The 13,399-nt window shown below is 52.6% G+C and overlaps 1 protein-coding gene across 3 annotated transcripts in view; it reads right to left on the reverse strand.

Moving 5' to 3' along the window:
* Positions 1 to 13,399, reverse strand: part of PARVB (parvin beta) — a 149,695-nt gene that overhangs the window by 71,344 nt on the left and 64,952 nt on the right. For all 3 annotated transcript variants that reach the window (XM_035265308.3, XM_035265294.3, XM_054238745.2), the window contains exons 2-3: positions 6,138 to 6,227; positions 1,090 to 1,160 (exon numbers count right to left, since the gene is read on the reverse strand). In XM_035265308.3, the coding sequence (XP_035121199.1) occupies positions 1,090 to 1,160; positions 6,138 to 6,227 (161 nt within the window). The remainder of the gene's footprint in view (positions 1 to 1,089; positions 1,161 to 6,137; positions 6,228 to 13,399) is intronic.

The following is a 13,399-nucleotide window of genomic DNA, read 5'->3' on the forward strand; positions in this document are numbered from 1 at the left end:
TTTAGTAGAGACAGGACTTCATCTTGGCCAGGCTGGTCTCAAACCTCTGATCCACCTGCCTTGCCCTCTCAAAGTGCTGGGATTTCAGGCGTGAGCCAGCACGTCTGGCCTTGATATGAATTTTAAAAGAATATAACTTGCAAGCCATTTTACTTATTCTGAATGAGTCCTCATGAAAACATAGTTGTACAGCCCAGTGTCGGGTCCAATGAGGTTGTAAAGGTGGAGAAGCTTTTTAAAAATCACTTTTAATAGAAAAAAATGTCTCTTTCTGGCAGACACTGTCACAATCAACATTTTCAAGACTCCCAGGGCACCCAAGCTGGCCATGGGCTGCAGAAGCCAAGTGTCTGCCATGGCCATCTGCCTGAGAGCCAGCCCTTGGTCCACCAGGGTCAGGCGGAGCCCACAGCCTCTCCTCTTCAGGGGACTCCCTCCCAAGCCCTGCCATGGTTTAGATCAGAGCAACAAAACTGCACTCTGCACTTGGACCCACGCAAGCACTGCCTCATATGAGCAGGAGCCACGCTGGAGGGGGACAGCAGCTACCCAAAGCCAGCGCCACGGGCCCCTCCCCTCAATGCTCCCTGACTTCTGAAAGTGGGGCAGCCAGGTTCCTTGCCGAGCTGGGATTCACACCTCCACATGTGGTGGAAACTGAATGTCCACCCAGCACAGGGGTCAACATCAGTGGCTCCTTGGCAGGAGTGGCTGGAGGGGTCGCCCTCCTGCATTTTAGGGTTGCATCTGGACCCCACCAGGCTCCAGAAGGAGTCCCAACTCCAACACTAGCTCACACCAGCACTCATTCCTAATCCTGAAATCCCCTCCTGTCGAGCTCTGTCCAGAAAAGAGCTCATGAGCCTGGCTGTTAAAGCCCAAGCCGAGCAGGGCACACAGGAGGCACTGGGCGGGAGGGACCCTTCCTGCCATCCCGCTCTGCCAACACATCCGTCCACCTTCTCACGCCACACCACCATCCCTTTCAGGAGCTCCTGGGTTTAGCCCCCTTTGTCCACTAGAGCCCTGAACCCCAAAGCCAAGCCCTCACCCTAAGAGGAAGATTCTGAAGGAGATGGAGCTCCTTACCTTGACCAGTTCCTTGAATTTGGGGTCATCCCTGGAGGTGGGGTCAATCATCGTGCGTTCCTCGTTCTCCTCTGCCAGGGACAAAAGGAAGTCACCGTCAGCAATTGTAGGGTTAGCAGGGATTCAGGAAGCCAGAGGGAGGCTGGACTCATGTCTAACAAATGAAGAAGCAGAGAGCCCAGCACTAGGGGGTGGGGGCTGTGTGCCTGCAAGAGCCACCTTCTGGAAGGTGGATGGGGCATCCTCCCCCTTCTGTAAAAGGATGAAGTCAAACTCCATCGTTCTGCCTGGCCTTGCTTCTCCCAGACTTCACCAACAACTGGTCCAAACCATTTCCACTTCCCAGGAGAAATAATGAGAGAGTAGCATTCACAGGGGCATGAGACGCATCCCCTGCCTGGAATCTGCTATGTGGGAAAGCTTTAGGCACCAGGTAGTTCCCCATGGCCACTATTTATAAATACATGTGAAGAATTGGGATGGTTATGAGATGGAAAATGTTTGGTACATTGAGTGGAAAAGAATCAACATGCAAGGTTGTATGTAAAATAACATGCAGAAAACATATTGAGAAAGAAATGGCAAAAAGAAAGCGGGGGGATGATGTGTATCAACGGAATGTGCTCATCCTCATCCTCTTTCTATTTCTCTACCTGTCTGCTTTCCCTCCATGTTTCAGCCTGGACACCAGGCAGCCAGCTGAGCCCCTCACAGAGGACAGTGCCATGGAGGTGGTGGGGGGGGAGGAGGGACTGTGGAGGGGGCACCCCCAGAGGCCAGGCATGCTCTGTGGCAGAAATGCCCAGCACCACACAGAAGCCAGCGGGCTCCAAGCACCTCTGAACATGCTCAGGGAAGGGTAAGGGGGTCTCAGGCCATCCACGCTGTCCAGCTCCAGGATCTGCACAGAGCACGGGATGGGTGGGGCCCAGGGTCCACTCACCAGGAGGCTCTACACCACGCTTCTCTCTTTAAGAGGAGAAAGGGCACAAGAGGGGCTCCGGGCAGAAGCCAGGTACCCCTAGGACATACATGTGGAAACAGCCAGGACACAGTAGAGACCAGGCTCCCAGGGCCCAGACAGGCTCCCACAGGGCTGGAGACACTGACTGTGTTGGTCAAAATGAAAACAGCATTGAAGCTGGGTGTAGTGGCTCATGCCTGTAATCCCAGCACTTCGGGAGGCTGAGGTGGGAGGACTGCTTGAGCCCAGGAGTTCCAGACCAGCCTGGGCTACATAGTGAAATTCCCATCTCTATTTTTTAAAGTAAATAATATAATACAATACAAAAGAAAGAAAAAAAAAGGCTTTGAGTGAATCTTTCTGTTGTTGTTAATATCCACTTGACATCTGATTGAGAGAAAGTTTTCTGCTGACACGGATGTGATGTGACCTCCCAGCAGCAGCGTCTAAACTCTGACAATGTGGAGAAACTCTTTTTGAAGTCCTGCAGATCTGACGCTCGGGAAGGACACGCCAGGTAACATGCAGGGAGCACTTGGGAGTCCTGGTGATGTCTCTTCGAAGACCTCCACAGCCTCCCACTCCTGCTGGGACCAAGGCTGGCATCCTCCAGGTGGCCTCCAAGGCTCCTCTCCAGCCTCCTTTCCCACCCTCCTGGTGCAGTCTGCTCCAGCCCGTCCAGCCTTCCCTCATTCCTTGAAGCCTCGCTGCCACCTTCCCCGGGCCTTGGTACCTGCTCCTGCTGTCTGACCCTCTCTCCCTGGCCCATGTGTCCTTCATTCTTCAGACCTCAGCTCCCCAGCTGAGATCCTTCAGTCCAAATGCTAAATCTTCCAAGCTCTCCCACCCCAAGGAAGCCTTGGTGTACCTGTGTGATGCATGTCTGAGACCCCCCTCCAGACCACCTGTCTCAAGTGGGCAAGGAGCAGGGCCAGGCCGTGAGTCCACAGGTATATGGCAGGGGGTGGAGGGTGGAGAATGAGTAGGTCACTACCCAATCCCAGCCTTCAGAGAGGCCATTTCTGGGAATATCCCCTTCAACCCACACTAAAAATCTAAGCATTGCCCTGTATCCCCACCCCTTGCTCTCCCTGAACAGAGAAGAAACAAGATTCGGGCCCAGCCAGCTCATGTGGACCTCAAGGGGAAATTTCTGCTCCTTGCTGAAGGCTCCAAGCCCATGTCTAACCCCCCAGCAACCCCTGGACTGGGCAGCATGCCATGCCTGCTCTGATGTACCAGGACTGCGGGCTCCTCGAGGGGTCCTGCCTCAGTTGGTCACCAAGGGGAACGGAGCATCTGAACCAGAGACCATGAAGGGTGGAGGAGGACAGAGATGCTGTTTCAAGTCTTAGCATCACCAAACACTTTCTCAGAGGCATCTCTGGCCTCTAATTACCCCTTTGGGGTAGCTTTCATTCCTGACCCCACCTGGAGGAGGACAGTGGGCCTGGGAGGGTAGGTGGCAGGCCCCAGGCAGGTGGCTGTGTCTGCAGATCCTGCTGGGGTCTCCCAGCCACCTGGTGATGGTCTCTGTCACCCGGGCTGGAGTGCAGTGGTGCGATCTCAGCTCACTGCACCCTCCACCTCCCTCCTGGGTTCAAGCAATTCTCCTGCCTCAGCCTCCTAAGTAGCTGGGATTACAGGTACCCACCACCAGGCTGGCTAATTTTTTGTATTTTTATTAGAGACAAGGTTTTGCCCTGTTGGCCAGACTGGTCTAGAACTCCTGACCTCAGATGATCCATCCACCTCAACTTCCCAAAGTGCTGGGATTACAGGCATGAGCCACTGTGCCCAGTCAGGGCTGCTCTCTTCTAAGAGGAGGGAGAGAAAGTCCTATGGACCCCGGTGAGACCTCAGGCAGCACCACCAGCTCTGGCTTCCAGTTGGCTGGTGGTTGAACTCTCACGAGTGTTTTTTCTCCATAAGCTCTCGCTGGCCAGGCCTCGTCATGGAAACCACAGAAAAGGGAGGAACCGGGACTTCCCTTTGACCCGGGGATTGGAAATGAGTGGGATGTTCCACAATCGCCTTCCAGATCGACTGGGTCCAAACACACTTCAAGGAACACATGAGTTGGCTGTTGCTCATCACATCAGGCAGGGAGTGCGGGGGCCTGGCTCACTCGGCAAGCCCACCGTGTAAGCCCCAGGCCTCAGCCAGCCTGGCTGGCCTGAAGGTAGGAAGTGTATTAATCATGCTTTGCATTTTCTTTTTTTTTTCTTTGAGATGTCTTGCTCTGTCACCCAGGCTGGAGCACAGTGGAGTGATCTTGACTCACTGCAACCTCCGCCTCCTGGGTTCAAGTGATTTTCCTGCCTCAGCCTCCAGAGTAGCTGGGATTACAGACATGTGCTGCCATGACTGGCTAATTTTTGTATTCTTAGGAGAGACGAGGTTTCACCATGTTGGCCAGGCTGGGGTTGAACTCCTGACCTCAAGTGATCCTCCAAAAGTGCTGGGATTACAGGCGTAAGCCACAGTGCCCGTCCTGTTTTCTGTATCTACTAGTACTTGGCATCTTGGAGCCTTGTTGACTCTGAAGAGGCTGCACCTCCAGGGCGAGCTAATTCTTAGAAATAGTAAATCACCCTCTGTGATGGCACCTTCCATATGTAAACCCACTCAGAGCCCGAGCCCCCAGAGCCCGGATCCCGAAGCCCAGAGCCCGGAGCCCAGAGCCGGAGTCCCGAGCCCAGAGCCGGAGCCCCGAGCCCAGAGCCTGGAGCCCAGAGCCGGAGCCCCGAGCCCAGAGCCTGGAGTCCGGAGCCCGGAGCTCCAAGCCCAGAGCCCCCAGCCCCGAGCCCAGAGTCCAGAGCCCAAAGCCCTGAGCCCCGAGCCCCCAGCCACCTCTTTTCTTGGCTCTTTTGTGGCTCCTACACTCCCAGCCAATATCCCCACCTTCATCTCCCCAGGGCCAGGTACCAGAATATTCAAGATAGCCCCTGTACCTTAGAGCCCATAGAAATGATTCCAGCCAGTCAGGCCCATGCCTGTTCACCCAGTCTTGCCCATTCCTACAGAGAAAGTCACAGGAAGGATGTTGGGCCGGGCGCAGTAGCTCACACCCGTAATCCTAGCACTTTGTGAGACCCAGGCAGGAGAATCGCCTGAGCCCAGGAGTTGGAGACCAGCCTGAGCAACATGGCAAGACTCCATCTCTACAAAAAATTTACAAAGATAGGTGTGTGTGGTGGCACACCCCAGTTACTCAGGAGGCTAAGGCAGGAGGATCACTCGAACCTGGAAGGTCAAGGCTGCAGTGAACCGTGATTACATCACTGCACTCCAGCTTGGGTGAGAGCGAGGCTCTCTCTCGCTCTCTTTTTTTTTTTTTTTTTTTTTTTTTTTGAGATGGAGTCTCACTCTGTTGCCAGGCTGGAGTGCAGTGGCACAATCTCGGTTCACTGCAACCTCTGCCTCCCAGGTTCAAGCGATTCTCCTGCCTCAGCCTCCTGAGTAGCTGGGATTACAGGCATGCACCACCACGCCCAGCTGATTTTTGTATTTTTAGTAGAGATGGGGTTTCACCATGTTGGCCAGGATGGTCTTGATCTCCTGACCTTGTGATCCACCCACCTTGGCCTCCCAAAGTGCTGGGATTACAAGCGTGAGCCACCGCACCTGGCCCAAGACTCTATCTCAAAATACATATATATATAAAATACAAAATAAAGGCATTGTCCCTGCTCCTTCTGCCTCTGCCTGATGCTTTCTACTTGGCCTTCCGTGGCATAGTGTGGTGTGGCATGGCATAGCCCTGAGCAGTCTGCTACACCTCCTTTCGGAAATGAATTTAACAAACTATCTTTTCAAGTCAGCCTTCTCCTGATCTGTTGGCTTTGCCATATGAATCATAAAACTTACATTTTAAGACTGGGGCAGAAACCCATAAAGGACTTGCTTTCCCAGTGGACTTTTCTAAACATGACCTTGAGCTAAGAACTTAAGACTCCCAAATACCCCCAGCATCTGATCGAGAGGCCAGATCTATGGGGCTCCTCAATGGACTTCCCAAGACCAACTTTGTGCCATGGATGCTCAACTGTTTCAGGGCAGGGAGCGGAAGAGCCGCCCTTACCGAGCTGGGTGTCTTCAGGGTGAATATCCGCCAGGGCAGGGGACATCGGCGAGTTGATGGCATTCTTGCCTTCTTCCTGCAGGTCACTCACTGTTGAGCAAAAGGAAAGAAAAAACAGGTTAGCATACACAGAGTGCCACGGCCTCATGTGTAGGCTGTGGACATAGAGATAAATCAGTTCCTGTTTTTTCAGCATTTAACAGACATTCCTAAAGGTCTGTTGCCCAGAAAGAGTCAGAGGGAAAAATGCACCAAACCAAGAAAACATGCTGCAGTTCCTCCCCACCCCAAATATTTCCCAATTCTTACCAAGCCCTGCCAGTCTGTTTTCACTACTCTTTGAAACTCATAACTAAGACACCAAAGCTTCCAGATGCTTCCAGATCTGACCAAGGCTGCCGAGCCAGACAAACCACGGACCACAGTGATGGGGCATGAAAGGGTGGGGCTGCCCTCCCTCTGCAGGGGGACTATGTCCTGAGCCACGGACTCGAGAGGCTAACCCCCTCCGGTCATGCACACAGGTGAGTGTGGAGTTCAAAGTGTGGTCACTGGTGACAGCCACATTCACAGGGACAGAAATCTGATGGAACACCCAGGTCAGGACTGCTGGGACATACAACAAAATCTAATAAAGAGAGCCAGAGGCTTCAAATCAGAAACACCATGACCTCCTGTCTCAAGGGACTCCTAGACAGTTACAAGGTCTGGAACGCCCAGTGATTAGTGACAATCCCAGAACAAGAAACGACCCCTCACCTCCCTGCACCAGTGAGACCCTCCAGGCCTTTCAGGCACACCCACCAGGGAGGAATACCCACGCACGAAATGCCTGGGGCCAACCCCCTCGCTTCTCTAATATTGCACTTCTTCCAAAGTTCACAGTCTCGGCCCCTGCTGCACGTGGGACCCCAGGTTCCAGCCCCAAGACACATCCGTGGTGCCAGGTGGAGGCAGGGCCGTGGCAGCTTTCACGGCCCTGGTGGAGGGCCACGGGGAGCAATCCCTGATCACATGCCACAGAAGTAGCCAGGCCAGTGTGCCCGGAGCTCTACTGCCTTCTCACTGAAACAGACTCAGGTAAATCTGAATTCACACACCATCTCTTTAAGTCAGTCTTCTGATCTGTTGGCTTCACTATCTGAATAAATAAACTTACATTTTAAGACTGCGGCAGAAACCCACAAAGAAGGACTTGCTTCTTTCATTTAAACTATGTCCCCTTTTAACACCACAGTCACCTCTCACCTTGAACACCGCCAGCTCTTGACACCCTGCCTCCACCGCGGCAGGCGACAGAACAGCAGGGGGGTGTGGTGTGATGGCTTCGGAGCAGCAGGCCAGCGGGGCCCCACCCGTGCTGGCCATGAGACCCCAGGTACATCCCACTCACCTCTCTGTGCCTGTTCCCACACGTGGCATTTATAGATAAGACTGTAAAAACGCCAGGGCCTTTGGAAGGACTGAACGTAACCACGAATGTCAAGTGCCCAGCCCTGAGAACGGCACGCAGTGGGCTCTCGGGACACACCGTGGACCCAGCTTTCAGGACGACACAAGCCCCATCCCACGTAACAGCAGCGGGGCCCCAAGAGGCCAGCTCCTCTCGTGTCATCAAAGGCCCTGATACTCAGCTTCTTAAAAAGCAGACCCTCTTTTACCCTGTGTTCACAGCAGCACTACTCAAAACAGCCCAAAAGTGGAAATAACCCAGGCCGGGCATGGTGGCTCATGCCTGTAATCCCAGCACTTCGGGAGCCTGAGGTGGGTGGATCATTTGAGTCAGGAGTTCGAGACCATCCTGGCCAACATGGTAAAACCCCATCTCTACTAAAAATAAAAAAATTAGCCAGGCATGGTGGCTACTTGGGAGGCTGAGGCAGGAGAATTGCTTGAACCTGGGAGGCAGACGTCACAGTGAGCCGAGATCACACCACTGTGCTCCAGTCTGGGTGACAGAGCAAGAGTCCGTCTCAAAAAAAAAAAAAAAAGTGGAAATAACCCATGTTTCTGCACATGGCATTTATAGATAATACTGCAAAAATGCCAGGGTCTTTGGAAAGGCTAAATGTTTTTTGGTTTTTCTTTGTTTTGTGAGATGGAGTCTCACTCTGTTACCCAGGCTGGAGTGCAGTGGCACGATCTTGGCTCACTGCCACCTCCACCTCCTGGGTTCAAGTGATTCTCCTGCCTTAACCTCCTGAGTAACTGGGACTACAGGCACATGCGACCATGCTCGGCTAATTTGTTGTATTTTTAGTAGAGACGGGGTTTCACCAGGTTAGCCAGGATGGTCTCCATCTCCTGACCTCATGATCCACCCATCTTGGCCTCCCAAAGTGCTGGGATTACAGGTGTGAGCCACGGCACCCAGCCAGAAGGGCTAAATGTAACCAAACCATGAACGTCAAGTCCCCAGCCCAGAGCGTGGCATGTGATGGGCTCTCGGGACACAGCTGTGGACCCAGCTTCCAGGACAACACAACCTCCATCCCTTATAAGGACAACGGAAACGGGGTCCCAGGATGCCTGCTACCCACTTCCCACAGGTAATATATTTGCATTTTAAACAGGCACCTCATCCTGGAGGACTGCCTGATGCAGGAGGATCAGAGCCTAGGTACAGATTGGGGTTAGGAAGGTCTTTGATTGAAGGGAGCTTTCGGGCACTGCTGCAGCCACTGAGTCTTGGTATTTGAGAACACCAGATGAATAAGTAAGCAAAACATGGTCCATGGATACAATGGAATATTATCCAGCCTTAAAAAGGAAGAACATGGCCTGGCGTGGTGGCTCATGCCTGTAATCCCAACATTTTGGGTGGCTGAGGCAGGTGGATCATGAGGTTAAGAGATGAAGACCATCCTGGTCAACATAGTGAAACCCTGTCTGTACTAAAAATATAAAATTTAGCTGGGTGTGGTGGCAGGCACCTGTAATCCCAGCTACTCAGGAGGCTGAGACAGCAGAATCACTTGAACCTGGGAGGCAGAGATTGCAGTAAGCCGAGATCACGCCATTGTTGCACCCCAGCCAGGCAACAGAGCAAGACGCCATCTCAAAAAAAAAAAAAAAAAAAAAGGAAGGAAGGACATTCAGACCAGGCTACAGCATGGGTGAACCTGGAGAAGGTTATGCTCAGTGAAATAAGCCAGACACAGAAAGTCAAATGCTGTACAATTCCACCAATAGGAGGACCGCATAGAGGAAAAAGCACAGAGGAAACGCATAGAGGAAAAAGCAGACAGGTGCTGCCAGGGCCAGGGGGAAGCAGCAGGTAGTTAGTGCTGAATAAAGACAGAGCTTCTGTTTGGAAAGATGAAAGAGCTCTGCGGGTGGGCAGTGCTGACGGCTGCATGATGAGAACGTACTTAATGCTAGTGAACTCTGCTCTTGAAAATGGCTAAGATGGTGAAGTTTACGTTATATCTATTTTACAACAATATATTTTAAAGCAGGCCCTGTCCAGGTAATGCACATTCCAGCCACGAGCCAGCCCAGCTGCCAGCACACACCGCCCTCCACACCCACATCCTAAGGGAAGACCCGGGCACCACTCATCTTTAATTTTCCAAAATCCATAGCATGACTCTGTGCCAGCAGCGGACAAATGCTAAACGCCTTCATGGGGAAATGATTCAGACATAGAGTTCTGAGACTCCCTCCGCCCCAGCTCCCTAAAAATACTCCAAAAGATCCCCCACAGGTCACCCAGATCAGCTGAGAAAACAGAGACCAAATTTCAGCAATTATTTGTACCACACGACTAGTTACAAAGAGAGCTGTAACCAGCAGAGTCTTAGCAGAAAGGAAACAGGGAAAAGTAATTTTTCACAGAAATCCTCTGGAATATGATTGCCCTGGAGCACGGGGGGTCTGGGTGGAAGTCCCATGTCCTCGCTGGTATCATGGGAGGAGGGGACAGGTCCAGGGAGGTCCCGTCCAGCACAGCTGCTGCAGTGCTCACACTGATGGGAGAGGACAAACAAAAGACCCAGTTTCCCTACGGGTGGAGGATCACCCAGGTGTGTCATGCCCATGCGTCCTCTTGGCAGGGCCTGAGAGCTGGCAATGCACCCACGTACCTGGGCCTAAGGGGTGGGGAGGGAGACCCCAGGGCAAGCAGCAATGCTGCGAGGCAGCCCTGCCCACCTAATTTCAAAAACACAGAGTGGGAGGAGGAGCGGAGCTGCATTTTGAAAGCCTAGAAATTGGGTCACATAAAAACAGAGATTTCCACACCGCCCTTGAACATCGAAGATGACACTAAACAGGACCAGGGATTTTGAGACCTTAATAAATGAGAAACATGCTCAGGAACCCCGCCCAGGGCCCGTTCAGCAGCACGTTCTGCAGGAACTGGTTATGCACGATGCCCTGAGGGGTGCAAAGGTTTCAGGGACCAGGAGGAGGGGGGCACAGGCGGGCAGACCCCTCAGCCGGCAGGAGGAGTCCAGAACTGTGGCCACAGAGCCCCAGTCCACAACTTGCATTGCCTCTTGCTGGTGTGTGGCCTTGTAAAAGTCCTCTCACCTCATTCAGCCTCAGTTTCCCCATCTGTAACATGGGGTGGTGGGAGTACTGGCCTCACAGGGGTCCTGAGGAATAAGAGGAATCATGAGCACTCCACACACGGCCCATAAACCCCCCTGCAAGTGGGAGAGGCGGCTATGGATGTACAGGGTCTCTGTGATTAGAGGCTCCAAGAGAGGCACAGACTGGGGGAAGAGTGACCACAAGGCAGGTAAGGTCCTCCATTCCATGGTGAAACACAGAGGGCTCCCTGGAGGAGGCAGCAATTGAACTGGCCTTGAAAGATGGCCAGGCTAAGAAAAGGGCCTTTGGAGCTCAGTACAGAGTGAAGGAGTGACAAACCATAGCCAGCATATCCAAAGCTGAACCTCATGAGGGTCCCAGGGATGCCCATCTGGGCCTTGCCGCATTTTGCAGCCTGGGTTCCCCAAAGAACACAGTTCCTTTGCAGAGGAACTTTCAGCCTGGATCTGATTGTCATCTTCAGAGGATCGGTCTGATTTTTGGAAGGAGGGGCTTCTCTGGCACCTTTGACTTCCCCCACGCTGCTCCACACCATGAGAACGGTGCCAGTTCAGTGGCTTTCAGTGAATCCCAGGAATGTTTTGGTTTTTAAAGTACTGGTCCACTTGCCAGAAAGACAAACACTTGAAAGATGGGAAATGCTGCCGTCTTCAGTCACGGAGAAAGGTCTGCTGCCCGGGTGTGCTGGCACGGGCACGCTGGCATGCATTCTCTTGGTGTCTGGTGGTTGTGGAAGGTGTGAGCTTCCAAGGGACTGGGACCTAATTTCATGAGATGAGTGACTAAGGGGGAAAGGTGGCCTTGTGCTTGTTTTCCTAAGTGCCTGCATTGTTCTAAGATGAATGTCTCTGGCCACATGAAACTCAGCAGCCAGCCACGAGGGAATTGACGCCAACTCATTCACGCTGTGCCAGAATCCACCTGCAGCACTGCCGTGGCCTGTACAGTGGGACCAGGTCGGGAGACACAGACAGGAGGGCATTGGATAGGACGAGGGTCCCTTGCCACACTGTCTCTGGAGATAGGCACTCCTCGCTCAGCCCAGGATGGCCCAGTGGGAAGTGCAGGCTGCAGCCACCAGATCTGAGTTTTCAAGAAAAGCTGGAAATGTGGAGTTTGGTGTGGAATCTCCCCATTTATAAATGTGAGCAAATAATTCAAATTCTGTGGGCCAGCCAGAGGGCACACAACCTAGAATTACAGGACATACACATCCAAGCGATATTGCTGACTGTCCATGGGAAAGCGGGGGGTGGGGGCCACGAACGTTTCCTGAGCACCTACTATGTGCAGGGCACCTTCCGTGCCGGCCATTCACTTCGTCTCCTAACGAGTCCGTGAGGGAGGCTGGGCATTGTGGCTCCTACCTGCAATCCCAGCACTTTGGGAGGCCAAGGCAGGCAGATCATCTGAGGTCAGGAGTTCAAGACCAGCCTGGCCAACATGGAAAAACCGTGTGTCTACTAAAAATACGAAAATTAGCCAGGCATGGTGGTGCATGCCTGTAATCCCAGCTACTTGGGAAGCTGAAGCATGAGAATCACTTGAACCCGGGAGGCGGAGGTTGCAGTGAGCCAAGGTTGCACCACTGCACTCCAGCCTGGGTAACAGAGCGAGACTCCATCTGTCTCAAAAATAATAGTAATAATAAATAAACAAGTCTGTGATGGAGTGGCTGGTCCTGTGCTATTAGGTGTGAAGTCCCAGTGTCAGGACTGAACCCAGTTCTACCTGAGCTTGCACCTCACTGTGCCCTCCTAAATCCTACCTATCTTTAACCTCATCTTATTGGCCACCTCCTCCAAGAAGCCCTCCTGGGTGTTCACCTCCCCCCGCTCAAGCCACACAGCCATGTAACTCTCTCCTTCCCAAACATCCCTCCCTGCCAGTGCCAACTCAGTTCCTGCACATAGTAGGCCTTTTCCTATGTTCAAGAAGCAGCACAACAGAGGGCTTAGAACCCCAGGGCCAGGCTGCTGGTTTTGAATCCCAGCTCAACCCCTGACCAGATGTGTGATCTTGGGCAAGCTACTTGACTGCTCTATGTGCCTCAGTTTCCATCTATGAAGTGGGGCCTACCATCCCTCAGAGAGATCACAAAGGTTCAACGAGAACCACGCTCAGCACAGTCACCGGCATGCAGCGACCCCTCAGGAGGCATCAGCTTTGAGCGTCTGTAGTGGTGGCATATGCACAGTTTCCAAAGCCTCCACCCAAAGACTGGGCAAGGTTTTTTTAAAAAAAAAAAAAAACAAACAACAACCACAAAAAAAAACCCATCTCTCCTGATTTGGAATTACACAAACATGAAAGGAGGGAAAGAATCAAAACCTAAAGGCATGTCCTAAGAAGCCTGCCATTTATTCCTCAGGCCAAACGCGAAGTTCCCACCTTTGATTTGTTCTCATCTTCTCCTTTGTATGCTTCTATTTATTTATGTATTTATTTATACCCAGGCTCTTTCCCAAAAAAAAAGGTTTTCAGGCAGCTTCCCCCCGCCCTTTTGATATTATTAGGAAAACAACTTTGAAGCAGGCTGGTTTGAAGAACAAGGTTACTTAACAGACAGAAGAAATCTGGAACACGAAAAGGCCGACCGGCTTCTTGCTTCACGAGGGGAACCAGGGCAGGACGGGAGGATGGTGAGGTCCCCCCTGCACTGATGGGCACCGCAACCCCCCTGGGGGCTCATCTGGAGGGTCTGG

This window comes from Callithrix jacchus, chromosome 1 (genome assembly GCF_049354715.1).
Source record: "Callithrix jacchus isolate 240 chromosome 1, calJac240_pri, whole genome shotgun sequence".
NCBI lineage: Eukaryota > Metazoa > Chordata > Mammalia > Primates > Cebidae > Callithrix > Callithrix jacchus.